We start from the raw sequence: 25,910 nt of genomic DNA, 5'->3' as shown, positions 1-25,910 counted from the left end.
TCTATGAGGAAAAAAAAATAATACAAAATTAATTAAAATCAGAAATTATGTTAAGCTCTGGAAACAAAAGATGGACCGAAAAATACGAAACGTTTTTGGTTATATATGACTGATTTTCTTATTTGATAGAATTCATTAAAAAATATTTTTATATATCCCTATATATAAACATCAAAATCAAAGAAATGCATAATAGATAGGGTGTACCTTAGGACATGTTTCTAGTTGTGATTGGCTCCTCACCCGTCAATCATCTGTTGACCACGCCCACCTCACAAAGAACACAGGACAAGCAAAGCGAAGGTAATTTAGCAAGTTAGCTCGGGAATTAGCCTCTTCGTCTTCGGCCTTTTTTTATTCCGCGCTAACCAGCATTAACTCCCCGCCCCCGTTACCATTAACAACTGCATCTATGTCGTAAATTGGCCCACTCCCTCTTTGTTTTTTTTGTTTTGTTTTTTAATGGCGTCCAACGGGCACCACCAGCGCGACGATGACAGCCGGAACGACGAGGACGAAACGCCCACGAAGAAGCAGACGCGCTCCGACAAAGACGTGGCCGGCTCAGGCTGTCTTCTCCTGAGTGAGGTCGACAAGGAGGCGGCGGACCCGCCGGCTGGACATGCTCCGTCTCCCCGCCGCGCCTCCGAGGCGACGCCGAGGCTTCGCAGCGACTCCGTGAAGAAGAGCAGGCCGCGTAAGTGTTTTCGTGCCGTCAAAAAAGAAAGAAAAAAAATGGTTTATTTATTTAGAATTTACGGGGAAGAAGATTTTTTTCAATCTTAGTGTGAACAACTGGTCAGTAACATTTTTATTTTTTAATAAATTGGACGCATGAATGAATGAAGGGAGAGTGTCGACGTAAATTCGCGGGCTTTGATGCAACCAGACATGGCCGACAGTGGAGTTACAAGGTAATATTTGTGTTATGAAGTGTTGTACTCTTGCTGTTTTGCAACAAGATGGCGTTGGCGGTACACACTGTTCCTCTGGTGATGGTGATGATGATGATGATGATGATGATCACGCTGTGGGGTGTGTGGATGAAGCTGCATGCCGTCATGTGGTCGCCATCATCATTAACATCATCATCATTAACATCATCATCATTAACATCATCATCATTTACCTCCTAATCACAATGGACACTTGATTAGGTACAACCTTGTCATTCAAATCAATATAAAAACACAATTGTTTATTTATGTATAGTTTGTCAGTTATCGATCAACTGTATTTTATGTTGTTTTCACAAACATTGCTGATGACTATTGTTGCTGCTTTTGGTTCACATCTGAAAATATAGTTAAGCAGATGACAGTATTGCGTTTAATCGTTAGTCTCATTAATTCTCAACTGCTTTCATGGAGACTTTTGACTTTATGCTGCTTTTAGTTCACAGTCATATCTGCACTTGTATGATTGTATAGATATATAGGATATTGACTTCTATGGGTGTATCCTATATTTATTTCTAATAGAAATTCACCCTGTGGATGTTGTCATTTCAAACGTAGCATTCCCGTGGTTCGGCATGGACATCGGCGGCACGCTGGTCAAACTGGTATACTTTGAGCCACGCGACATCACGGCGGAGGAGGAGCAGGAGGAAGTGGAGAACCTGAAGAGCATCCGCCGCTACCTGACGTCCAACACGGCGTACGGCACCACGGGCATCCGCGACGTGCACCTGGAGTTGCGGGAGCTGACGCTGTGCGGCCGCACGGGCAACCTGCACTTCATCCGCTTCCCCACGCACGACCTGCCCGCCTTCCTGCAGATGGGCCGCAACAAGCACTTCTCCAGCCTGCACACCAGCCTCTGCGCCACCGGCGGCGGCGCCTACAAGTTTGAGGCCGACTTTCGCACGGTGCGTTCGACAAACTTGCAGCAATATCAACCAAAGGAGAACACATAAAACACTTCAATAAAAAACGTTTATGGATGTTAGCTGTTTAAAATTATTATTTGAATTACACAGAATTTGACAATTTATCTAATTGAGTGCTTAATTCGATTACCATTTAATATTTTATTTATTACATTTATTCATGATTAAATAATTATTTTGAATATTAAACATTAAAAAAATAGATATATGATATTCAAATAAAATTCACCATTCCTATATACTTAGATTTTTTTTTCATATATTTTTTAAAATAATTTATTTTGTATTTCTATTTTATATATATATATATATATATATAATTAACAAGAGCATACTAATTTAATGCAATAATATTATGACATTGCAATAAGAAGATACTAAAATATTTAAATATAAGATGTACTATTTAATTAAATTATAACATTGCAGTATATATATTCTTTTTTTTGTACGACTACACAATGAATTAAAGTATTTTTACATTAATTTGGTCATTCTTATTTTTCTAATTTGTCCATAAATAACTACTTTGAAAAGGAATGTGCACATAAAACTTAAAAATATGTACTAGATTATGTTAAATTAATTTGGCTGTTAAATGTTTATTTTTCAAATATGTTAAACTTACTTATTTTTTCAAATAATATATAGCTGAATATTTTTTGTGAACAGGAACTGCACACATGCATAAAACTCTTAAATATGAAATACAAAAAAACCAAGGTTGTTAACTAATGAATGTACCTATTAATTGCGCAATTTGTTCAAATATTTAAACATAATAAAAAAAAATTATCTTAAGAAAATATTTTATTAAAATAAGCAGTATTTTATTTAAATGATAAAAAAAAATATTATTAGGTAATAGTTGATAACGGCAAATCAGAACAATAATTGTATGTTTAATAAAGCTTGAATTAAATACTGCACAAACCCCTAATTTAAAATCCATGAAATATTTACGCAAGAGGATCAAAGAAGAAAGAGCGGACCAAATAAAAGACACAAATACAAAAGAGTGGATAAAAAAAAAAAAGACACATTGTCCTAACATCAAGATAATAAAGTTGCACTTGTCTGCCGACGTCACATGACCTCTTTCTACCAATCCAGACGGCCGACCTGCAGCTGCACAAGCTGGACGAGCTGGACTGCCTGATCCGCGGCGTGCTGTACATCGACGCCGTGGTCTCCAGGGACCCGTCCGAATGCTACTACTTCGAAAACCCGGCCGAGCCGGAGCGCTGCGTGCAGCGTCCGTACGCGCTGGAGAACCCGTACCCGCTGCTGCTGGTCAACATCGGCTCCGGCGTCAGCATCATGGCCGTCTACTCGGAGAACAACTACAAGCGTGTCACCGGGACAAGGTGCTTTGTCCAGTTTGGATGCACGGACGCTGTTATTTTTTTAAAATACACAGTGGTAATGACTGTTTTCAATTTCAGCCTAGGCGGCGGGACGTTCCTGGGCCTGTGCTGCCTGCTGACGGGCTGCTCCACCTTCGAGGAAGCTCTGGAAATGGCGTCGCAGGGGGAGAGCACCCGCGTGGACAAACTGGTCAGGGACATCTACGGAGGCGACTACGAACGCTTCGGGCTGCCAGGCTGGGCCGTGGCCTCCAGGTACGCCACTGGTCGGAAAAATAATCAAATAAAAAAATTAAAGATAATATTAATCAAATAGAATAACAATAAAATAAAATAAGAAAAAATTAAATTACGATACGACGATAAACAATCAGAAAAACATGGAGAAACACATTAAGGATACAAACAAATCAAAAGAGAAAATGTTTGCCTTTTGTTGAATTTATATATATACATATATATTATTATTTTTTTCCTCCAAAAAATACTTTGTCTCAAAATGATTTCCTGTTATCTGTTTGTACGACTTTTGAAAAAACAACCACTTCACTATTGTGACTTTTTTTCGAAAAAAGTTTTAACTTGCCAGATTACAAAATTGTAATCAAAAACATACGACAAAAAAACAACAACAGTTGTTTCTTTGCAAGAGTCCAACTTTTCACTCAAAGAAGTGATAGCATTTTATTCTCCTCACTTTTGACTTTTTAAATCAGAAAAAATACAACTTCATTCTCATAATATTGCAACTTTATTATAACATTCTTGCCTTTTTCTCAGAAAAAGTTGACTGTTGACTGAATGCCACTTTATTCTCCCAATATATCAGTTTTGAAAGTAATAAACGTGACTTGTTTTTTTTCTCAAGCATACGACTTTATCTTGAAAAAATGCATTAGCATTAAAAAAAGATTGAACATTTTGACTTAAAAAAAAAAAGAATTTTATTCTTGTAAGACTGTAATGTGACTTTTATTCTCAGAAAATAAGACCTACCAATTTGCATTTTTTTGTGTGTAAAAATCTCACGAATTCTAGAAAAATACCCTTGCAACAAATTGTTATTTATTTATTATATTATTATTATTATAACTTGATTCAGACATCTTGAAATCGTTATCTACCTTTGTTCTCATTTAAAGCCATTTCATTTTTGAAAAAATGCTGCTTTGTGACTTTTTATGGTATGACAAAAACAAGTAATTTGCTTTCCCCGTTTTCCCCGTCCTCAATAGTTTTGGCAACATGATGTCCAAAGACAAGCGTGAGTCGGTGTCCAAGGAGGACCTGGCCAGGGCCACGCTGGTCACCATCACCAACAACATCGGCTCCATCACGCGCATGTGCGCGCTCAACGAGGTGAGTTCTTGCGCTGGACGGCGGCACGTGGCCCAAACGTGTGCTGTCGTGGGGGAAATTGCCGACGTGGACGCCTGACTTGCGTGCGTTCAGCCTCTTTACGGTGCTGCCTTGTGGCGTCTTGATCAAGCAGCATTGTACAGGGCTATGAAGGCGCCAGGTTTGTCATCTTCAACCAACTCACTTCATGGATTTCCATTCAGTAAAAAAACAAAAATAATAATGGGGGGGGGGGGTTGTGGTTCAGCCAGTTGCGTGACGATCATCCAAAATGTTGCCAAAAAGTCCTAAATTTGGCTTCTCAAAACTTGTATTCATTCATTCATAAATATAATAATAATTAATTCATTTATTCATAAAAAAACAACCACTGATTAAAAAAAAAGTACAACTTGTTTTTATTTTTTTGCACAAAAAGTAAACTTCATTCCCACAATAATTGTAGCATCTTGATTGTATTTGTAGTATTGCAACTTTTTCCTGGAAAAACAAAAACAAAACTTTATGGGTAAAAGGGTTAGGGTTAAGAAAAATATAAATTAATTTTTGAAATACTCCATCTTTGTTTTTAAGATAATGCAACTTTGAAGAAAAAAAGTGACATTTTATTATATTGAAACTTTATCGCTGTAATATTGCAGCTTCGTTTCACATTATTGTGAGTTTTAAAAAAAAGTCTTCACGCTTGTAATAATGCTTTTTCTAATGCCCGCTCTTATCGGAACTATTGGACTAGAAGAAACTTTTTTTCTTCGGAAAGTGACTCGTGTCCAAAAATGTGCCGTTACTCACAATATGGAAATGTTTTTAATTCTAAGAACATAATTGAATTTGTTATGTTATTATTTGCCATACGAAGACACGCATAAGACTTCATTTTCATGATGTGGCTTTCTTTTGCAATACAGTGGACCCCGCCATGTTTTTTGGGGGGCCCTATTTGGAGGGGGGTCCACTGTACAATGTAATCATCATTTTGTTGACTTTCTTTTTTCTCTTCGTTTGGTGTGTTTGTGCACAACATATATAATAAATATAAATATAAATAAAATACAGTATAAACTTTATTTTCTTTAATTTTTATTTGTAAAAAAAAAAAAAAAAGAAATTTAAATTTAAAAACTTGGTAAATGGACTGCTTTTTATACAGCACTTTTAACTAGACCATATAAACAAAAGAACAGTTTTACTCTTGGTTTTGACTTCATCATGACAAGATGTACCAGTTTGTTTCCGAATGGGCACACCCACTAGACCCCGCCCCCGCCCACTTGTTCTCCTCCAATGACATTCATTCATCCATCAATGTAAACACGATCCAACGGCGAGAGTAAAAACCATCAATTGTGCTTTCCTGACCTCCTCCAAACCCACCCAAGAACATCGAGCGTGTGGTATTTGTGGGCAACTTCCTGCGCGTCAACACGCTGTCCATGAAGCTGCTCGCCTACGCCATGGACTACTGGTCCAAAGGTCAACTCAAGGCACTCTTCCTGCGCCACGAGGTGAGCAAACGCACAAAAGAAAATCCACATTTTCAGCTTTGACTTTATCTTGTTACAATGTACAAAAAAAAACATGTCTTTAGGGTTACTTTGGAGCCGTCGGAGCTCTGCTGGAGCTGCTGCATCCGTCCTGAAAAAAAATCAGACGACATCAAGCTGCTGCAAAAACAAACCAAAATGTTGCACTTTAAAACACGGTTTATGACGCTCTTCCTTTGCGCTTTCGGGACGACAATCACCACGTTTGCCTGAAATCACTTTGAAAGTAGCACCGATATCGGGTCCTCGCCTCGTTTTGGGGGGGATTAGTTCACGTTCATTTAGTTGGGGGAGCATTTTAAAGGTGGCTGTTCAGGTAACACCACGTATGCTAATTAATCTACCGTATTTCCTCCAATCAGCTCCAGGACCCAATTAGACGTCGTCAGCTCACATTTTTGCGTCAGCAGTGCTTTTCAAAAACGGCATCTGTAACCTTGTGTGCGGTCGTGTTAATGTTACGGTACGTTCCAAGTCTGACAATTTTATCCCAAGTCGTCGGGCTTGTTTGTTTTGCTTCTCTACTCGTTTTGGCGAGGACAATAACACACAGTTGTGTCTCAATATGTCAGTTTTGTGGACATGTGTGTTCCTGTAAGAAAAAAAGAATGTAGAAGTGCCTGCCTTGTGACAATCGCTTTTATATACTGTGACTTTGAAGAGGGAAAAAAAAGCTTGATTTGAAAGAGGACCTTTTTTTGTTTCAGGTTTCTCACTGTAGTGTCATCATTCCCTAATAAACAACTTTTATTACTGGCACAGACTTTTTTCTTTTAGATGAGAATGTGTTCACTGATTGAAAGGATTAAAAAAAATATATATATATTCTTTGTAAATCGTAATCCTATGAGAATAAAGTTGTTGTTTTTTACTATTTTATTTCCTCACAAAATTTTGAATGTATTTTCTAAAATTTAATATGACTTGTAAGATTACAAACTATTGAAAATTCTGTGCTATACAGACAAAATCTGACTTTTATTGTCATTTTTTCTTCATGATTTTTAATCCAAAATTTGCATCTCTAATTAAAAGAAACAGTAAAACTTTGTTAATTGGTGCTCTTATTGCACGTTTATTGAGAATCTTTTTTTTTATCAGAAAGATGTCATTAAAAAAACAGAATGATGTCATCCATCAGTATTCTCGTAATATTGTGAGTTTGTATATAAAATTAAGTTAACGCAGGGAAATATATTGTAAAATTGTGACTTTCCTTCAAATAGAAAATGCTTCATCAGACTTTTTTCCCTTTGAGAATATATGTATATTAGTAAAAATACTGTCGTTAGATGCATTTTTACATCTTATTAAATGATGCCGCTGTTCCTAATGAAATGTCCTCTGCTCGTGCGTCTTCATTAAGCTCACGTGATCAATTTGAGCAACCTTGTTTTTTTCTCACATTATGCAAGCGCCAGACAACCGTGAAAGAGTCCGTGTGTGTGCTTCCCAGGAATTAGACTCAGCCCTCCTCCTCCTCCTCGTTTCCTCCTCTTCCTCCTCCTCTTGGTGTGTCTGGCCAAGCGAGCTGTACAGCTGGCAATTTACAGACACCACGACGAAGACGACGACGTGCTTTCCAACTGTTTGTGTTTTTCTAACCCCACCAACAATTAGACGGAGCCAAGTGTGAAGTTCTTTAGTGTCACGTGTGGTTTTCTCGCACCCCCCCCCCTTTTTTTTCAGGAACGTTTTGTCCCCCTCCCCTCCCCAAGAAAACAAAAGCTGTGGAACCGTTATACGATTAGGTAAGCACGTACATCATAGAATGCAATTTTACATGTACTGAAAGAAAAGTGAAATGATGTGAAACTTCTGAGTGTGATTAAATTGAGGGCTCGTGTGTTTACAAAATAGGCGACAGAAAAGAGATGCTCGCTACAAACGGTCACTAATTGACCTCTAGTCTGCGCTGTATATGAATTCCAAGCTCAAAGTTTTCATGACTTCCATGTTGAAAAAAGTAAGACAAAATTCTTGTTGGCTGTCTTTAAACAATGTGGCTAAAGTTTTTTGGGGGAAATGCTGAATTATAATAATGAAACTATCTTCAAATAATCAAATCGATTTTATATTATAAAATACAGCTTTGTTTAAAAAAAATATATATATATATTTATCTTGGCAAAAATAATAATCAGAAAATAGTCATACATAATAATATATCCTAAAATAATCAGAATAAATAAGTTATTCTTGTAAGGTTAACTTTATTTTCCAATTGGTTATCTCCAAAATATGATCAAAAAAAGTACATAACTTTATTATTGTAAAATATTGTAAAAATGCTGACTTTTTTATATGGGGTCAAGGATATATCTTATTTTAGGACCATTAGAAGATCCTTTTCAGAGGTGTTCAAAGGGGAAATTCACTTCCTACAAAGTAAAAATAAAATATCTCTTAATTTTGACAAAATACAGCAAAGTGTTGTCAACATTTGAATGAATATGAAAATGGCCAAGTATACGAAACGAGGCATGGGCCGACACACAACCACATGTTTGAGCCAAGAAAATATTTCCATTTAAAGCCGACAGTGGCTGGACTCTCCCACCGGGTTGTCACACTCACAGGGCTTTTACACCCATGACAACGAGGCGCTCTAAAGTGGCCACGGCAGCTCAAAGCCCCTGACCACGCACTGGCTGCCATGTTGGACTGTCCCCCTTGCTTTTTCTCCCTTGTGCTGCATGATATACGCACACTTGCGGCCTGCAACGATGCACTCTAGAACAGCCACGCTAAACTAAAGGCCCAGTCCACATACTGGTTTTCACGTTGGACCTGACCCAAAAAAATTATCTGTTTTTTCGCTTTTCCCTGTGTGACAAGCAAGCACTTGTGACCAACAATGAGGCACTCTAATTGGTGCATTTTGGGGATAGTTCTCCATCCTACCTAGTTCTCAGCCTACACTTATGTTTTTATCAATATTGTATCCTGTGTTTGGAAACAACTCTCTGAATTCACATGACTGGAACTTCATTAATGAGCACAACACCTCCCATGATGCATTGCTACTTCAGCTACACACCAAACGAATGAATCAATCATGCAGAGAGGTTTCCTTGTGGCTTCGGGAAAGTATTCCCCCCCCTCATCCCGACCCAGACAGTCCACGCACACACGCAGGCGCGCACACACACGCGTGTGAAATTGTTCCACTGTGATGTTGAGTCAGGCTGCTGGTTCGAGCAGCAGAAGACGTGCAGCTGCCGTGGAGTCAGTGAGGTCAGCAACCTCTGGCACGAATGCCGGCAATCGAACAAACGCTTGGTTTAGCACACCAGGTGTGATGGGGGGTGTTGAGAATCTTTGAAAGGAGATGAAAGCCTACCACAACGGTTGGAGATTTTTTTTTTTTTTAATGATGGGGATATTTTTTCACCCTAAAATGGCTCCTGATGGGGAAAAGTCATGTTTTGGAGCAGAAGCCTCCCGCCTGGTGGTCTCTGTACAAACACAACACAGTACTGGATTTGTGCGGAACGACCCCCACCACCCCCACCCGTGCCCTCATCCCACCCTGCTACACAGAAAGTCATCAATAGCACTTTTATGTAGCGTACGACAGGTCTGCGACGTATGTTCCCTTTCCTGTTACAAAAGTATGAGCTAATATTTTGAAATAGTGGACAGCAAATTATTATCTGCTCGTTAATGGCTGATTAAGCCTGTCCACTTCGCTACTATCTGCATTTCATTCCCTAGAAAAATTGTGGTAGGAAAAATAGCGCCATACTATACAGTAATGTACTTGAACAGTCCACTCACGTCCCGTCCAGTCATGGCGACCAGTCCACTCACGTCCCGTCCAGTCATGATTATGTCTGCTCACCTTTCTCACTATGGTTAATAAAAGTAGCACACATTGCACTTGATTCCCGTTTCCCTGCATTTGGGTCCACCATCCCTCGTCCACTCACGTTCCCTCATGACAACGTTACTCGACAAGCTCATAAGTTGGGGCACTCGGAAGTCAAGGCAGCACTGCGTTTGTTTGTGTCCTGTATTGACATTTGAACTGAATTTAATCGAAGTTGTCTGTTGGATGTGTAGGTGTAAGAATGTCGGCGTGGACTGGCCGCCATCACTTGACCCTCCTCTTCTCCCTCGCCTTGTGCTCGCTCCGCTGCCTCGCCCAGACGCCGACGGCGCCCACCACCCTTCGCCCGTCGCCGTCCTCGTCGCCGTCCCCGCAGCCCCAGACGGAGAGGCTGAAAGTCCGACTGACCGGATTCCCGCGCAAGCACAACGAGGGCCGCGTGGAGCTCTTCTACAAGGGCGAGTGGGGCACCATATGCGACGACGACTTCTCCATATCCAACGCCAACGTGCTGTGTCGACAGCTGGGATTCGTTGAGGCCACCGGATGGACGCACAGCGCCAAATACGGAAAGGGGCAAGGTAGGATTTGCCCCTCTGCCACTGTTTTTCACTCTAATTGTGCTTTTATCTACTCGCGTATTGCAAAGCTTGATTCCCTGTGAAGTCTGCCTAGCAACAAGTGACAACTGTAATTAGAGCTGCTTGATTATGAAGAAAATATTAATCACGGTTCATTTGGTAATAATTGAAATCATAATTAGGACAATCATTTGTTTTTTGACACAAAACAAGAGAATGTTTGAACATTTAAAAGTATTATAAAATTATTGAATTGTATTGTAAAAATTTACTACATTTTTTTATTTCTGAAAATCCCAAAAAGCAATTTTGGGGCAGTTAGGCTGGAGCCCCATGAAGTCTTTCGCTGCAGTTGTTGTAATTATGTTAAAGGTAAGATCTGGCTGGACAACGTGCAGTGCGGCGGCGGCGAGAAAAGCATCGGCGCGTGCAAATCTCGCGGCTGGGGCAACAGCGACTGCACTCACGACGAGGACGCCGGCGTGGTGTGCAAAGACGAGAGGATTCCGGGATTCGTGGACGCTAACGTCATCGAGGTCGGTCCACTTGGAACTTCATTACCTTTAACGTTATTCTACCGCTACCACTATTAGTAATAGTCTTCTTTTTTCTTTTTACTTTTAACCAGGCCCACGTGGACGAGAACAAGCTGGAGGAGGTGCGTCTACGCGCGGTGGTGTCGGCGGCCAAAAAGCGTCTGCCCATCACGGAGGGCGTCCTGGAGGTCAAGTACAAGGACGGCTGGGCGCAGGTGTGCGACGCCGGCTGGACGGTGAAGAACACGCGCGTGGTCTGCGGCATGCTGGGATTCCCTCACGAGAAGAAGGTCAACAAGAACTTCTACAGGTCAGTGACGCACGCTGGTTACCGTAGCGATGCATCGCCGCATTGGTGGGTACGCGGTCCAATGAAACGAGTTGAAATCATGACATTTTTAATCGAATAAATAGACTTAACACCGAGGCCAAAGAGTCCAAAACTGTTTTGCTCCATTCCTGCCCATGGAGCTCAATGGGCACTGCCCCAAGTGGATTGGCAAAAAACGAGGATATAAGTACATAAAATGATCTAAGAATTATAATTAAGTATATTGAAGAGAGAAAAAAAAAGTTGCAATATTTTTGCATTTTTATTTTAAAAAATCTGTACTTTTATTAAAAGTAAAATCACATTACTTATTTAAACATATACAGTATAATAAATTATATTAAAATGGGAAAAAATCCTCAATAATTCTTAAAATAAATAAGAATTACATTTAAATATAAGTACATAATGTGATATAAGAATTTTTAATTAACTATAATGAAAAATATTTGTTGCAATACTTTTGTACTTTTATTTAAAAAATAGATGAGTTTTATTAAAAGTAAAAGCACATTTAACTGTATACAGTATAATAAATTATATTAAAAATGAAAAAATAATAATACAGAACAAAATAAGAGTTAAATGTATTTTTTTTATATATAACATTCAAAGGTATGTTAAAAATGCAATTATTTTCAAATCTAAAAACATATATACAATGTTATATTTAATCATCTATAACAATTAACAACAACAAATTATATTAAACAAGTAAAATGTGTTTATTTAAATGTAATATATTTCCATCCATTATTTACTGAGAAATGAAAACAAATGCATTAAAAACTGTTTTAAAAAATAAAACTAAATTTGTATTATTTTATATAATATTTAGCAATATAGTGAAATTTACATTGTTGATTTAATATTCAAAATTTTTAATTATAGTTATTATATAGTCAACCATTATTCACTGATTAAAAAAAATGCATCTCAAAATCCTCAAAACCTCTTTTGACCAGTGTCAATGAAATCTGAACATTATTAGGCAGACATTTTCTAATGGACCTCATGTATTGGTGTCCCGAATAAATTGTCCATCTAATGCAATATTATTCGATCATGAATTGTGCGGTTTCCCATTTTAGAGCATTGCTCCCAGTCACGTGGTTCCGTCTGGTTTTTTTTGGTGTTGGACTGCAGAGATGGCAACGATTACGACGTGACTCGCAATTAAAGCACAAAAAACAGGACCTTGTACTAACTCTTTCCTTCAGCTCCATAACGGCAGTTGCAGCCGAGGCGCAGACTTTCTCCCTATGAGGATATTTGTCTTTCACATTCCAGGTGGCCTGAGAGAGGGAAAAAAAAAGGCTTTTATTTAAAATCGTGTGTGTGTCGGGTAGGCGTCTTGCAGAAGCTCAAGGAGAAGTGTGTGTGTGTGCGCGTCTGTCAGGTGTGTGTGAAGCCTTGGCGGGAGCCAACCACATCCGCGCCTGGGATACTGTACATCCTGTTTGGTCACGAGGCGCTCGTGGTGACCTCGTTTATGGACCCATGTGCGGTTTAGGTTTATAAAAAAACTGACTATTTTCAAGAAGCTTTTTATTGTACCGGGAATTTCCCACCTTTTATGATAACTATTAAATTTTTCTTTACCTTTATAATTTTACCTTACAATTACTTTTACCTTCATGTATTCATGCACCTTTTTTTTTTTTCAGTCCAAGTGGTTCTTGTTACAACAGGCATTTATTGCGGTTAAGCATGCCGTGAGAACTGTACAAAATACAGAAAACACCATATTAAAGAGTTAAATAACACAAAATAGTTCTCATTGAGAACATAAAGATATAAACAATCAAAAATAACTTCCATTTGCCATATAGGCCTGTTAACATCCACTAAATAATCCTGCTAAAAATGATAGCATGCTAACGGACTAGTGCTAGCGAGTTAGCGATAGTACACTACTTCCAAAAGGCAGAAAGAGTGCAAATGATTGCAAATATGTCACCTAATGGGCCGCATGTACTGGAGAGGAGTAAAATAATTTATTCCAACATGATCTACAACAGCAGCCCTTCAAGCCGGCTTTCGATAGTCTTAGAAGGAATGACGTAGCTATGCGTCAATCATTAGCGTCCCCAGACAACACGCACATAACGAAATTTGGTTCCACTATAAAAACAAACCCTCAAAACAACAAAATTCTTACAAATACATAAAATAAATCCTTATATTTATGATGTAATCAAACAAATTTTATTTAATTTTAAAGCTGGCTCTAATGGCAGCTACATTAGTGTTAACTATTACTTTTACGTCCGGATTATTTTACAGGCCGCTAAAGTGGGGAAAGCCCGGGTTGCCATGGCAACTTTATAGAGTCAATGTTTTGCCTATTAGCAGCCAGTGTAGCATCCAACATGCATTTTATAGCTGTCAAATGACTACTGGTAGATAATTGTGACTTGAATTGTATGCTTGCTTTCATGAGGACTCTATCCGACGGTCAATGGGACAAAAATGGTGTTTACTTAAGTTTGTGAAAAAGCCTTCACGCAGTCTGACCGAGACTAAAAAGTTGTGTGCTGAATGTGACATTTTGGGAATATCTGCGTACTTACGTTTGACCTCAATTTAAGTAGCCCACTTGTGGAATGTCGGCATCTCGGTTCCCCGATGACCCCGTCTACCCACTACCAAAAAACGTACTCTTTAGCAAATGTCCGCTGTAAAAAAATGTACTTGAAACCAACATTCCACTGTAAGAAACTATAAGACTAATTCACTGTGAGAAGCATCCAATGCTTTAAAAGCGCCCGCCGCTGTAGCAAATGTGATTGACTGCATATGGCTGCGTGGTGGTTGCAGACGTTTGAGAAAGCGCGCCGCCGAGAGGGTCTTCGGGTCAAAGGTTAACTTGTCGGCAGGTGCCAGGTACTCTGTCGCCGGGGGAGAAAACAAGCCCGCCGCACCGTCCGCGTGCGGCCGCGTTGTGTTTTTCTTCTTAGAGTAGCTATTAACATTTTCCACTAGTTGATGAATCTCCCATTAACCAATTTTGTAACTAATAATTTAGACTCTTGTCACGTGCAGCATGTTGATGATGGCACTGATTGACAATTTTAAGTTGATTTCCGTCAACCTGTGTGAATGTTTGGCTGTGAGATTTCTGCTTATTTCAATAAGTTTGCATGCAGGAAATACCTTGTGATGGATTCTTCAACAATAAACAACTTGTTAGCGTTGTAATTAATAACGCAGATTTCAAAACGGACTAATTTGTGCCAAATGGACAATAGTTGGAAAAAAGATAGGCTATGTTCACATTGATTTTCATTCTTTTGTGTTTGAAAGGAAGAAGAAAGTGTCACTTTCAACAAACGACGGCCTGGAACAATATGGAAAACAATCGGAATCATTATTATTATGGTCACATGATGTTAGCCGCCATGTTTAAAGTGACACATTCCTTTTCAACTCTAATCCTTTTATTGCCGTGGGCTGTTTTTGTGCCGTCTAACCCGTGTTTACCTTGCAGGCAGGCAGCTAAAGCTAAAGCTAAAGCTAAAGCTTTTGCTAAGTCTAAACAGAGCAGCCCCGGGCCAAGGTAACGTGTGCACTAACCGTGTCGCCGCGGCAACAAGCGCACTTTCAACAATTTTTTTTTTCTGAGCATGCATTAGGGGAGATTGTTGTCCCATATTGGACACTTTGTTACAATCCTCTTCTGTTGTCCTATGTACCTTCCTGCCCTCCTTCCAAACTTGCATTTTTTTTTTACTCCCTAGTAAAAACTGACCAATAGAAAAATTGACTGAAAAAAAGTAATTTTAAGACCAATGGTAAATGACAAAAATTTGACTGGTTAAAAATTGACTAATGCAAAAAAAAGACACATGCTAGGAATTGAGTAAAAACAGAAACATGGTACTAAAAACAAGTAAAAACCCTGCCACAGTTTGGCTTTAGCCTCAAGTGCTAGTTAGCTAGCTCCGTAGCTAGCTCCCATGGTGCTCGTTTACCTGCTAAGGAGCTAGCTAGTGAGCTAGCTCACTAGCACTTGAGGCTAAAGCCAAACTGGGGCTGGGTTTTTACTTTCTGGACCTGGATTTGCCACCTCTGAAAGGGACTCACAGTTGAAAAAGACTGACAATAAAAAAAAGATCCATGGTAAAAAAAAAAAAAACTGATTCTAAAACTCTAAAAACCGACAGTTAAAAAAAAAAAAAGACTGATGGTAAAAATGTATCAAAAATAAACGACCTAATTGCTCACTATAAAAATGTAGTCAATGTAAAAATGGACTCATGGTTAAAAACTGACTCATGGTAAGAATTGACTCATAGGAAGAACTGAGTCCTCATAAACATAAATTAACACATGATTTCATGAAAACAAGCTTGTTGAAAACTGAACCTTGATTAGAAAAAAAAGAAAGAAAAGTTATTGGGAAAAACTGACTAACGGTAAAAACGGAGTCTTCCAAAAAACTGGCCAATTAAAAAAAATAAAAATAAATACAAACTGTTTTATGGTAAGAATTGAAATGTGAGGGGGAAAAATCACTTCTTCTTTTTTTTTTTTTTTTTATTAGCTTAGCCTGAAAATTGACCTATAGTAAAAGTTGACCCATGTTCAAGCGGACTTGTTAAAAATGCATCTTGTGCCCTCGCAGGTTGTTTTTGGAACGCCAGAAGAACGTGTACCGCGTGCACTCGGTGGCGTGCGCGGGCACGGAGGTGCACCTGGCCGCGTGCCCCATGGAGTTCAACGGGCCCAACAGCACGGCGTCCTGCCGCGGCGGCTCCCCCGTCGTCGTCAGCTGCATGCCCGGACCGCTCTTCATGCCACAGCACGCCTCACTAAAGAAGAAACCCAAAGCTTCGGTAAGGGTTGACTCCGCAATGTTGTGCGGCTCCATGTTTTAGTTCCGACTCCTAGACTGTGGTGTGGTGCTCCACAATTTCGCATGCGTCTAATGTTTATGTTCTAGTAATGACCGCCGTGGTCGCTTCACAATGTTGTGAATGTCCATGTTTACGCTCCATTAGACTCTGGAATGGTAAACACCAATAATATAGTGGTTGCTTCATAATATTTTGTGTGTGTGTCCATGTTTTTGTTATGGTAGAGTCTGACCACCGTGTGGTTGCTCCACAATGTTGTGTGTGTGTCCTTATTATTGTTCCGTTACGTTTGCACTCTGCTGTGTGGTAATTCCACAAAGCTATGATTATGTTGCAAAGTTGTGGTCATTTCACAATGTTGTGTGGCTCCATGTTAATTTTTGGGTAAGCTTTGGCAAATGGCCACACCTCAATATTGTGTGTGTGTGCTCACTCCACAAGCTGTGTGTGTCCCTTGTTTTTTTTTTCAGTAGTCTGACGTGTGGGCGCTCCACAATGTAGTGGTTCCTCTGTAATGTTGTGTTGTCCCTCTTTAAGTTTCAGTTATCGCTGATGTGGTGCTTCACAATGTTGTTTGTATGATCACTCCACAATGTTGTGTGTATCCATGGATTTTTCCAGGAGACGCTGACATGTGGTTGCTCCACATTGTTTTGTGTGTGCGTGTTTTTCTTCCAGTAAAATGCTGTGTAGTCACGCCACACAATGTTGATGTTGCTCCATAATGTTGTGGTTTCTCCGTGGTGTTGTGGGTGTTCAAGGTTTGCCATGTTGCATATCTACTTGTTTATGTTCCGGTAAACCTTTGACTGTGGTCTCTCCACAATGTTGTGTGTGTGTGATTGCTCAGCTGCTCCACAATTGTTATCCCTTCTCGATGTTACTTGAGTCCATGTTTATATTCCTGTAAACTCTGTGATGTTTATGATGGCTCCGCAATGTTATGTTCCTCCATGATATCTGTGTAAACTCTGATGTGTGGTCACTCCACAATGTTGTGTACATCTTAGTATTTTTTTATTTATTTTTTTGCTAGAGCAACGTGAGGCTGAAGGGCGGGGCCCGGCTGGGCGAGGGCCGCGTGGAGGTGCTGAAGGGTAGCGAGTGGGGCAGCGTGTGCGACGACCGCTGGAACCTGCAGTCGGCCAGCGTGGTGTGCAGGGAACTCGGCTTCGGCAGCGCCAAGGAGGCCATGACAGGCGGGCGCATGGGCCAAGGTGGGACGCACACACTTTTGCAGACTTTGGTTGTTTGACCCGACCCCAGGGACCTCAACTTTGAACTCACGGACCTCATTTCTCTCCGGAATTTTCCTTGGGAGTTTTTTTTTCAGCAGTGAAGGAATGCTGACATACACAAGTTCCTCTTTCTTCTTATGTACATGCTGAGAGACGAGGATTCGCATGTAAATAATATGAAGGGCAAGCTTTGGAATTTCCATCATTCATCATCAGTCAAGGAAGGGATCATTTCCGAATTCGAAACCTGAAGCTTTTTTGTTGCAGTTCCTCTTTTCAGGAAATCTCTATATATTTATATATAAATAAATACACAAATAAAAAACAAGATTCAAAAAATAAAAATCATTAAATATAAATGTGGAAATAAATAAAAAAATAATTATATTAATAGATTTAAATATCAATCAATCAATAAAAACGCGCTGCTCTCACATTTATTTATTTCATGCTGCAGACAACCTGTCGGCATGAAATGTTATTCAAATGAGGGGGCGGTCTTAAGCGTGTCTTGGGTTGGGCTCCGCTGTTAATTTTTACATTTTTATTTTCACTTTTATTTATTTATTTACTTTGTCATTTATTTGTAATTTGGGCAGTTTTGCACAATTTCTTCCTGGGATCAATCAGGGATCAATTCAATTTGTAAGACTTTTTTTTTTTTTTCCAATTCCTCTTTTCAGGAAATCTCGAAAAAGCTTAGTTTTTTCAGACATTTTGAAATAGGATGTTTCTAAACAAAAGTTAAGGGCCGTCAAAATGTCTGAATATCGAAAGTACATATACTGCAGAATTTCCACCCTAGATCAAAGAAGTGACCGTTCGCAAATCCAAATTGTGATTATTATTTCCAACAATTCCTCTTTTCATAAAATCGAGGAAACCTACGAAAGTGTCTCCTCTAAATTCAGCCAAGGTCTGAAAATTTACCAAATGGCATTATGGGAAGCAATGTAAATCTTGCAGAATTCCTACCACAGATCCATCAAGGAAGGGTTATTATTCTAAATCCATGACGAGAATCTATATTTTTTTTATTTTTTGGGGTGCAGTTCCTCTTTTCAGCAAATCTAGGAAAACTTTTTCTATGTTGTTTGCTCTCGCTTCAGCAAATAAACCTTCCTGGTTGAAAGTGTTTCCCCAGTTCCTGTAAATGTTCCACAAACATTGCGTTTGTTGTTTTGTTTTTCCAGGAGTGGGTCCCATCTACATGAACGAGGTGAAGTGCTCGGGCCACGAGCGTTCCATCTGGAACTGCCCGTTCAAGAACATCACATTGGAGGACTGCCAGCACACGGAGGACGCCGCCGTGCGCTGCAACGTTCCCTACATGGGCCTGGAGAACTCGGTCAGAGCCGCGCCTCGCTTTTATCTACGCGTCTCTGTTCGGGCCAGCGGAGTTTTGTCACATGACGTGTGTGCGCCTCTTCTGATTGGCTGTACAGGAAAATGGCTTTTTTGCGACTAATATTTTGTGACGATGTCATGCAGAGACGTCGTCACAACAATTTAGTGCCTCGTCTACTAATTTGATAACAAAAACACTAACAAACTCATGTGGTCTGCTCACTGATGTCAAGACAAACTTTTACACTGATGCAGTAAACATGTGGTTACTCCACAGTGTTGTTTTTGGCCATATTTATATTCCTTGTTGAGTTTGCTCCATTTTTGTTACAAGTTTCAATAGATTCCAACGTGGTTACTCCACAATGTTGTGTGCATCCATGTTTGCGTTCCAGTAGACTCTGACATGTGGTCACTCCACAATGTTGTGTAAATCCGTGTTTGTTTTAGTAGACTCTAACATGTGGTCACTCCACAATGTTGTGTACATCCATGTTTGTGTTTTAGTAGACTCTGACATGTCACTTCACAATGTTGTGTCGGGAGTAGACTAACTTTTGGTCACTCCACAATATTGTGTGCATCCATGTTTACGTTCCAGTAGACTCTGGCATGTGGACGCTCCACAATGTTGTGTAAATCCGTGTTTGTTTTAGTAGACTTTTAAGGTCCAGTAGATGCTAACATGAGGTCGCTCTACAATGTTGTTTGTTAAACTTTACATTCTAGTAGACCCTAACACGTGGTTGCTCCACAATGTTGTGTACGCCAAATTTGATTTGTTAGTAAAATAAGTCTTGACAGCAGTGATGAGGCTTCAACATGGACTATTTCCAGGTTGAACCAGCCTATTTTGGCCTTGTAAATGCTCACAAAGGCTCCAGTGGGATCAGAGGTTTTGGTCCCGATCCCACTAAACCTTTGCGCTAACCCTCACTCGGCCCCGCCGCACAGATCCGACTCGGAGGGGGGCGCACCCGCTACGAGGGCCGCGTGGAGGTCCTGGGCATGGACGCCAACGGCACGGAAGGCTGGGGTCTGATCTGTGGCGAGACCTGGACCACCAAGGAGGCCATAGTGGCCTGCAGGCAGCTAGGCCTGGGCTATGCTAACCAGGCTAACCAAGTAGGTTGCTAACAACTGATGTCGCCAGCCTGTAATATACTGTCACGTTCAAAATGAAACTGCGTGTATGTTTCCATAGTTTGTTGCTAGACAAAACTAGCTTAGTGGCACAAGTTAAGCTAGTTTTTTATTTTATCATATGGTTTTTCCTTCCGTTGTGCTTTCAGTTTGAAGTGTGACAGTACATTATAAAGAGCAACTTTTCTTTGTGGCGCGCAAAGAAAAGCGTTCCGACTCACACAGCATTCCCAATCCAAGTGGAAGCACCGTCACGGTCCAAGCGCTGACCTCATCCCACCCCCGCAAAAAAAACCAAAAAAAAAAACCACACTGACATTCTAACACTGTGGCACAGCACACATTTTCCACTTCTGCCATCTGAGTTTGAATTTAAATTTCTAACTCTAGCTGAGTTTTTTTTTTTTGAATGAATTCTGTTGTGCATGTAAAAAATAAAATCTCCAGAAATTCATTGTAAAAAAAAGAAGAAGAAAGAAATCTGCGCCTAAAAAAATTGTGTCAACAATCATATTCAAATTCTGATGGCACTAAAAGTTGGAGTTATTGTTTGGTCTAATGCATTTTCAAACAGATTTAAGTTATTGGTCAGTCTAGCACATTACTAAAAGGTTCAAGTTACAGGTCGGACTAATGCAATTAGTAACAAGTTTGACTTATTGTTCAGTTTAGCACATTTGTTTGTATTTGCATTCTGAATCCGTGGAATTTGCAAATGAGGGGCAGGACGCCTAAGTGACTCCCCGCAGGGCGTGTGGTCCGCAGATCCGGCTGGTGGGCGGCCGCAGCACGTACGAGGGCCGGGTGGAGATTCGGGTGGGCTCCAGGTGGGGTACGGTGTGCAGCGCGGGCTGGAGCACCAGGGAGGCCATGGTGGCGTGCAGGCAGCTCGGCCTGGGCTACTCCATGCACGCCATCACTGTAAGTGCCGCGGATAACTTCCAAAATAAGATGATTGCTTCTTGCTCCTTCACAATAAAAGCGCCAATCTTATTTTGGGAGTTGTGTATATACCAGCTGACGTCAAGTGAAGGGGTGGGCAAAGTACACCTTTTGTTTATATAATCAACCAGTCATGTCATATTTGTTGTTGCATTTTCCTAACACTGCTCCCTTAAAATGTATGTATTCATTTTGTATTGATTTTATTTATTTTTTTACATTTTATTAAATTATTATTAAATGTCCATTCATCCATCCATCCGTTTTCCAAACCGCTTATCCTAACCAAATAGTACAATAAAAAATATGAATAACAAACACATTTATTATAATCTAAAAGGATATATATAATAAATAAATATATATATATAGTCAAATAAACAGTATACTGTACATGACCACTTTTGTATTATTTTTTATTATTTATTAAATCCCTGATTAGTTCATTCAAATTACATTATGAATAATATAAAGAATAGGAATGTATTATTATTATTATTATTATTATTTTGCATACATATTTAAAATGTCCCCCTTAGACCAGGGTTTACCTGTCCTGCAGGTTTTAGATGTTTCCGCCCACTATCACACCTGATTCATATAAGCAGCTCATCAGCATGCCTCATAACGATCCTGACCTTTAGTATCAGGTGTGTTGGTAGGCGTAATCATCTAAAACCTGCAGGAAACGGAATCGCTGAACCCTGCCTTAGACCATCTACGGATGACACGGCCTATCTGCCTGTTTAAAAATGCTCATGTTGCCGAAAGTGCCCACCCTGTCATCATCGAGTGACTACTTCCTGAGTGTGCGTCTTCTATGCTCTGATTGGCTGGCCGCTCTGTGTTTGCCCCGCCCTCCAAGGAAACATGGTACTGGGACAGCAGCAACGTGACCGTGATGATTCTGAGCGGCGTCAAGTGCACCGGGAACGAGATGTCGCTGACGCAGTGCCAGCGACACAAGACGCTCAATTGCCAGAAGGCCGCCGCCAAGTTTGCCGCCGGCGTCATCTGCTCCGAGAGTGAGTGGCCGCAAACGTTTTTTTTTAATGCGACATCTTTTGCATGAAAAATATTCCGGTATTGCTGTTCAACCTTGTGAGCTGTGCTGACATCTCTTGTGGTCAAATTCGACGATGCTTGGACTTCGGAGTTTCCGACGTTTATGATCGGTGGGATCTGCTGACATCCTTTCAAATTCAAATTTTGTGCAACTTTTCTATTTAAAAAAAAAAAAAAAAGTATATTATTAGTTTGTTTTTGTTTTTTAGAAAAGTATCTTATTATTATTTGTGGGTTTTTTTTAGAATAGCATTTTAGAGGTCTTTTTTTTTTTTTAAGAAAAGTATAGTAGTTTATTATTATTTTTTTTTTTTAAAGGATATTATTAGAGTTTTTGTTTTGTTTTTTTGAGAAAAGTGTATTATGACAGTCTTTTAGTACGTTTTCAATCTGCTGGATCCGGTGGGGCATTGCCTCACTTGCCCCAAAATGCAAAAATGGCTGAGCTGTTTAAAGGTATTTTGGCATCTCGCGTCAGATTGGGACGTTTTAAGTCAAAAGCTGCAACATTTTGGGCAAGTTTTTCTCGAAAATTTGACTTTATCTTATATTTTGGGGTCTCTGACATTCACACTCAGCGGGAACTGATGGGGCACTGCCCACTTGGCCCCCAAATGCAGAGCTCTTTTGAGGCATGCTGACATTGGTTCAAACCAGTAAAAAAGAAATGTTAGAAATGTTTTTTATTCAGATTCATGTTTAGTACGTGTAATATTTGGGATGCACAATCACTGAGCAATTTTAAAGCATCCTAGCAAATCTCACATCACATTAGGACATCTTTTTGTGACTTTTTTGTGAATTTTGGAGTTTCTGATGCCGCTTGTAATCTGCGGGATTTGTTGGGGCATCGTCCCGTTCGGCCCCCGGATGCAGAGTTCTTTTAAATGACGCTAACGTCAGTTGAAAGTTTGCTGACGTAATTGGCGAATTTTCATGAAAATTTGACTTCAGTCCGTCTTAAATATTTACAATCTTCAATCTTCTGTTTCACTTTCCCCCAAATGTCAACATGCCTGATTTCTGCAATAATGTCACTGCAACGTGTTTCCTGGTTGGCGCGCAGCGGCGTCCGACCTGGTGCTGAACGCGACGCTGGTGCAGCAGTCGGTCTATATCGAGGACCGGCCCCTGCACATGCTCTACTGCGCCGCGGAGGAGGACTGCCTGTCCAAGTCGGCCGCCGAGGCCAACTGGCCCTACGGCCACCGCCGCCTGCTGCGCTTCTCCTCGCAGATCCACAACATCGGCCGCGCCGATTTCAAGCCCAAAGCTGGACGCCACTCGTGGGTGTGGCATGCATGTCACGGGTAAAAAAAAAATCAATAATAATAATAAGTTAATGGCTTTTCAAGCTTTCGCTAAGTGAATCTGTTGTTTGGGATGTTTCTCGATAGCTTCAAGGTCCTCTGATGGTTTTTTTTTTTTCAGACATTACCACAGCATGGACATTTTCACGCACTACGATCTCCTCAACGCCAACGGAACCAAAGTGGCCGAAGGGCACAAAGCCAGTTTCTGTCTGGAGGACTCGGACTGCCAGGAAGGTCAGCAGAAACTTTTCAGACCAGTAAAATGTGATGCGATAAGATCCCGTACATGCGCTAGATAAATCTAAGCTAATAATATTCTTAATAGGCTACGTGTAGCCCAGTAGTGGAGTGGTTGTGTGTACCTAATGAAGTGGCTGGCGAGCATCCAATCCTAACCTCGCGCCACACGCCGCAGGTGTTTCCAAGCGTTACGAGTGCGCCAACTTTGGCGACCAGGGCATCACGGTGGGATGCTGGGACATGTACCGCCACGATATCGACTGCCAGTGGATCGACATCACCGACGTCAAACCCGGAAATTACATCATGCAGGTAAATAAATAATTGGGGCTCATTTGGACCCTTGGGCGACTTTCGGTTCAGTTTTGGGCCGTTTCAGGGAACGACTGAGAAAATGTGCCCAAAATGTCTGATTCAAACCAAAATGGCTAACTTCCTGTGCCGTTTTTGGCACAGGTCCTTGAGGCTTTTTGGTGTGTCCTCTTGTAATAGACATATATGCCAAATTTCATCTTGATTGGTAAAAGTCGTGTCGGGCTAAGGTTTTTTATTTGTTTCCAAAACTTTCCACGAGGACAGACTGAGAAAATCAAACCAAAATGGCCAACTTCCTGTTCAGCGTTGGGCGTAGGTCCTTAAGACTTTTTCTGTGCGTCCTGTTGTAATAGACGTGTACACCGAATTTTGTGTTAATTGGTCAAAGTGGGGTCAGGGGTGAACATTTTTTTTCTCCAAACTTTCTACAGGAAGGACTGCGATAATTTGCCCAAAATGTCTGATTCAAACCAAAGTGGCCAACTTCCTGTTCAGTTTTGGGCATAGGTTCTTGAGACTTTTGTTTTAATGGTAAACGACGAGGAAGCATTTTTTGTTTTTCCTCATCCCCCTTTTTTTTTTTTTTTTTTTTACTTCTTGGTCCACTCAGGTGGTAATCAACCCTAATTTGGAAGTGGCTGAGAGCGACTTCACCAACAACGCCATGAAGTGCAACTGCAAGTACGACGGCTATCGCATCTGGTTCCACAACTGCCACGTTGGTAAGCCACGCTCCAAAAAAGCAGCACGCTTTTTTTTGGGATGGTGAAAATATCTTCATGATGTCTGTTCAAACCCGCAAAACCCCGACCGTGCCCCTCCCCGCAGGCGACGCCTTCAGCGAGGAGGCGGAGAGAAGGTTCGAGAAGTACCCGGGTCAGTTGAACAACCAGATTTCTTAATCCCGACAACCAATGATGGATGGACGGAGATGTCGCGCTGGACATTTTGTGCAGTCGTCGTCATTTTTTTTTTGGGGGGGGGGGGTTCCATTTTGAAAATCTGTTTTTTCTTCTTGTGAATGTATTTATTACCTGTTCAAAGGTGCTCCAAAGATTCCCAGGATTATCTTGTAAGGTGCTCATCTGTTTTTTTGTTTTTTAGGATTTTATGATAAAGGATTAGACAAAAAAATAAATAAATGAAATGATGATGCTGTATGTACACTAATCACACCTGCTGCACTCAATTAAATGAGATTATTTGGTAACAATGAACTGTTATTAAATGATTGCATAACATTGGTGAACACGCAGCAGTTCAGATCCTGACGGCTGGATCGTCGTGGTTTTTAACGTCGAGCTTCTGCTGGTACGTTCTCATCTCGAAAGATGTTGTTTTAAGTGACTTGGCTGAATTAAATAGTAAAGTAAATGTCTTTTGCCATTTTCCAGGATCTGAAATTGGCAAGAGTCGGACCGGAAATAACACCGGCTGACTCGGATCCACATCTAAGGGGTGGGAGATAAAACTAGTGGTGAAAATCAACACTTTCCCAATCTTTTCTATGAAAGAATGATTGACTTGTACTCTTATTCAAGGTGAGTCAGCAGCGCCCTCTATTGACGAGCCGCCGCTAGTGAGCGCGGTCTTGGCTGGCGTGTGTGGCTCGCATGTGTGCAGAGTTTATTTCAATCGATTTAAGAAGCGCTTAGCTGTTAACTCGTTACTGCAATCCCATTAAACTTCAGGCTGCAATGTCGAGATTGGTCGTGAAGCTCACCAGCGAGGGCGCTGGTGATTTGTAGTTGTTTGTTGGATTATTTTTTTTAGGTCAGTAAATTTTTGATGAAATAATTAAGATGACTTTGAAGTTTTGTTTTTTCCAAGTAGAAATGAGAAAATCTCGACAAGTAAAATATATTTTTTTAATTTTAGAATGTCTAATAAATGTAAATTACTGTTTGTTTGTTTTTAAATAAATGCAAGTATTTATTTTAAATTTGACAAATAAAATGTTTTTATTTTATTTAAATTCATACTACTGAATTGAGACAAACGTTTTTA

General features: G+C 40.3%; 2 protein-coding genes across 7 annotated transcripts; both read left to right on the top strand.

The window, feature by feature from the left end:
* Positions 1–311: 311 nt before the first annotated feature.
* pank2 (pantothenate kinase 2) lies at positions 312–6,917 on the top strand. The gene is made up of 7 exons (XM_086094386.1): positions 312–697; positions 1,518–1,870; positions 3,005–3,258; positions 3,337–3,513; positions 4,494–4,617; positions 5,997–6,122; positions 6,206–6,917. The coding sequence occupies exons 1-7, from the start codon at positions 463–465 to the stop codon at positions 6,254–6,256; spliced, it is 1,320 nt and encodes a 439-aa protein (XP_085950512.1). The 5' UTR covers positions 312–462; the 3' UTR covers positions 6,257–6,917.
* A 163-nt stretch (positions 6,918–7,080) lies between these two features.
* On the top strand, positions 7,081–25,584 carry loxl3b (lysyl oxidase-like 3b). 6 transcript variants are annotated; one of them, XM_086094385.1, is made up of 17 exons: positions 7,081–7,912; positions 10,227–10,574; positions 10,947–11,110; positions 11,203–11,420; positions 14,262–14,327; positions 14,932–15,000; positions 16,069–16,279; positions 17,337–17,517; positions 18,732–18,886; positions 19,840–20,010; positions 20,794–20,949; positions 21,836–21,995; positions 23,102–23,345; positions 23,467–23,582; positions 23,764–23,900; positions 24,514–24,625; positions 24,732–25,584. In XM_086094385.1, the coding sequence occupies exons 2-17, from the start codon at positions 10,235–10,237 to the stop codon at positions 24,803–24,805; spliced, it is 2,574 nt and encodes an 857-aa protein (XP_085950511.1). In that variant the 5' UTR covers positions 7,081–7,912; positions 10,227–10,234; the 3' UTR covers positions 24,806–25,584. The 6 variants fall into 6 exon arrangements, 5 of the variants coding, with proteins under 5 accessions (XP_085950511.1, XP_085950508.1, XP_085950509.1 ...); XR_015097033.1 differs by lacking the exons at positions 14,262–14,327; positions 20,794–20,949 and having other exon boundaries at positions 24,732–25,214; positions 25,298–25,584; XM_086094382.1 differs by lacking the exons at positions 14,262–14,327; positions 20,794–20,949 and having other exon boundaries at positions 7,081–7,749; positions 7,851–7,912.
* Positions 25,585–25,910: the final 326 nt, after the last annotated feature.

This window comes from Leptonotus elevatus, chromosome 14, assembly GCF_054856555.1.
Source record: "Leptonotus elevatus isolate MCC_2025b chromosome 14, RoL_Lele_1.0, whole genome shotgun sequence".
Classification (NCBI taxonomy): Eukaryota; Metazoa; Chordata; class Actinopteri; order Syngnathiformes; family Syngnathidae; genus Leptonotus; species Leptonotus elevatus.
Note: the sequence above shows the minus strand (reverse complement) of the source record. Positions and strands in the feature narration are given on the sequence as shown.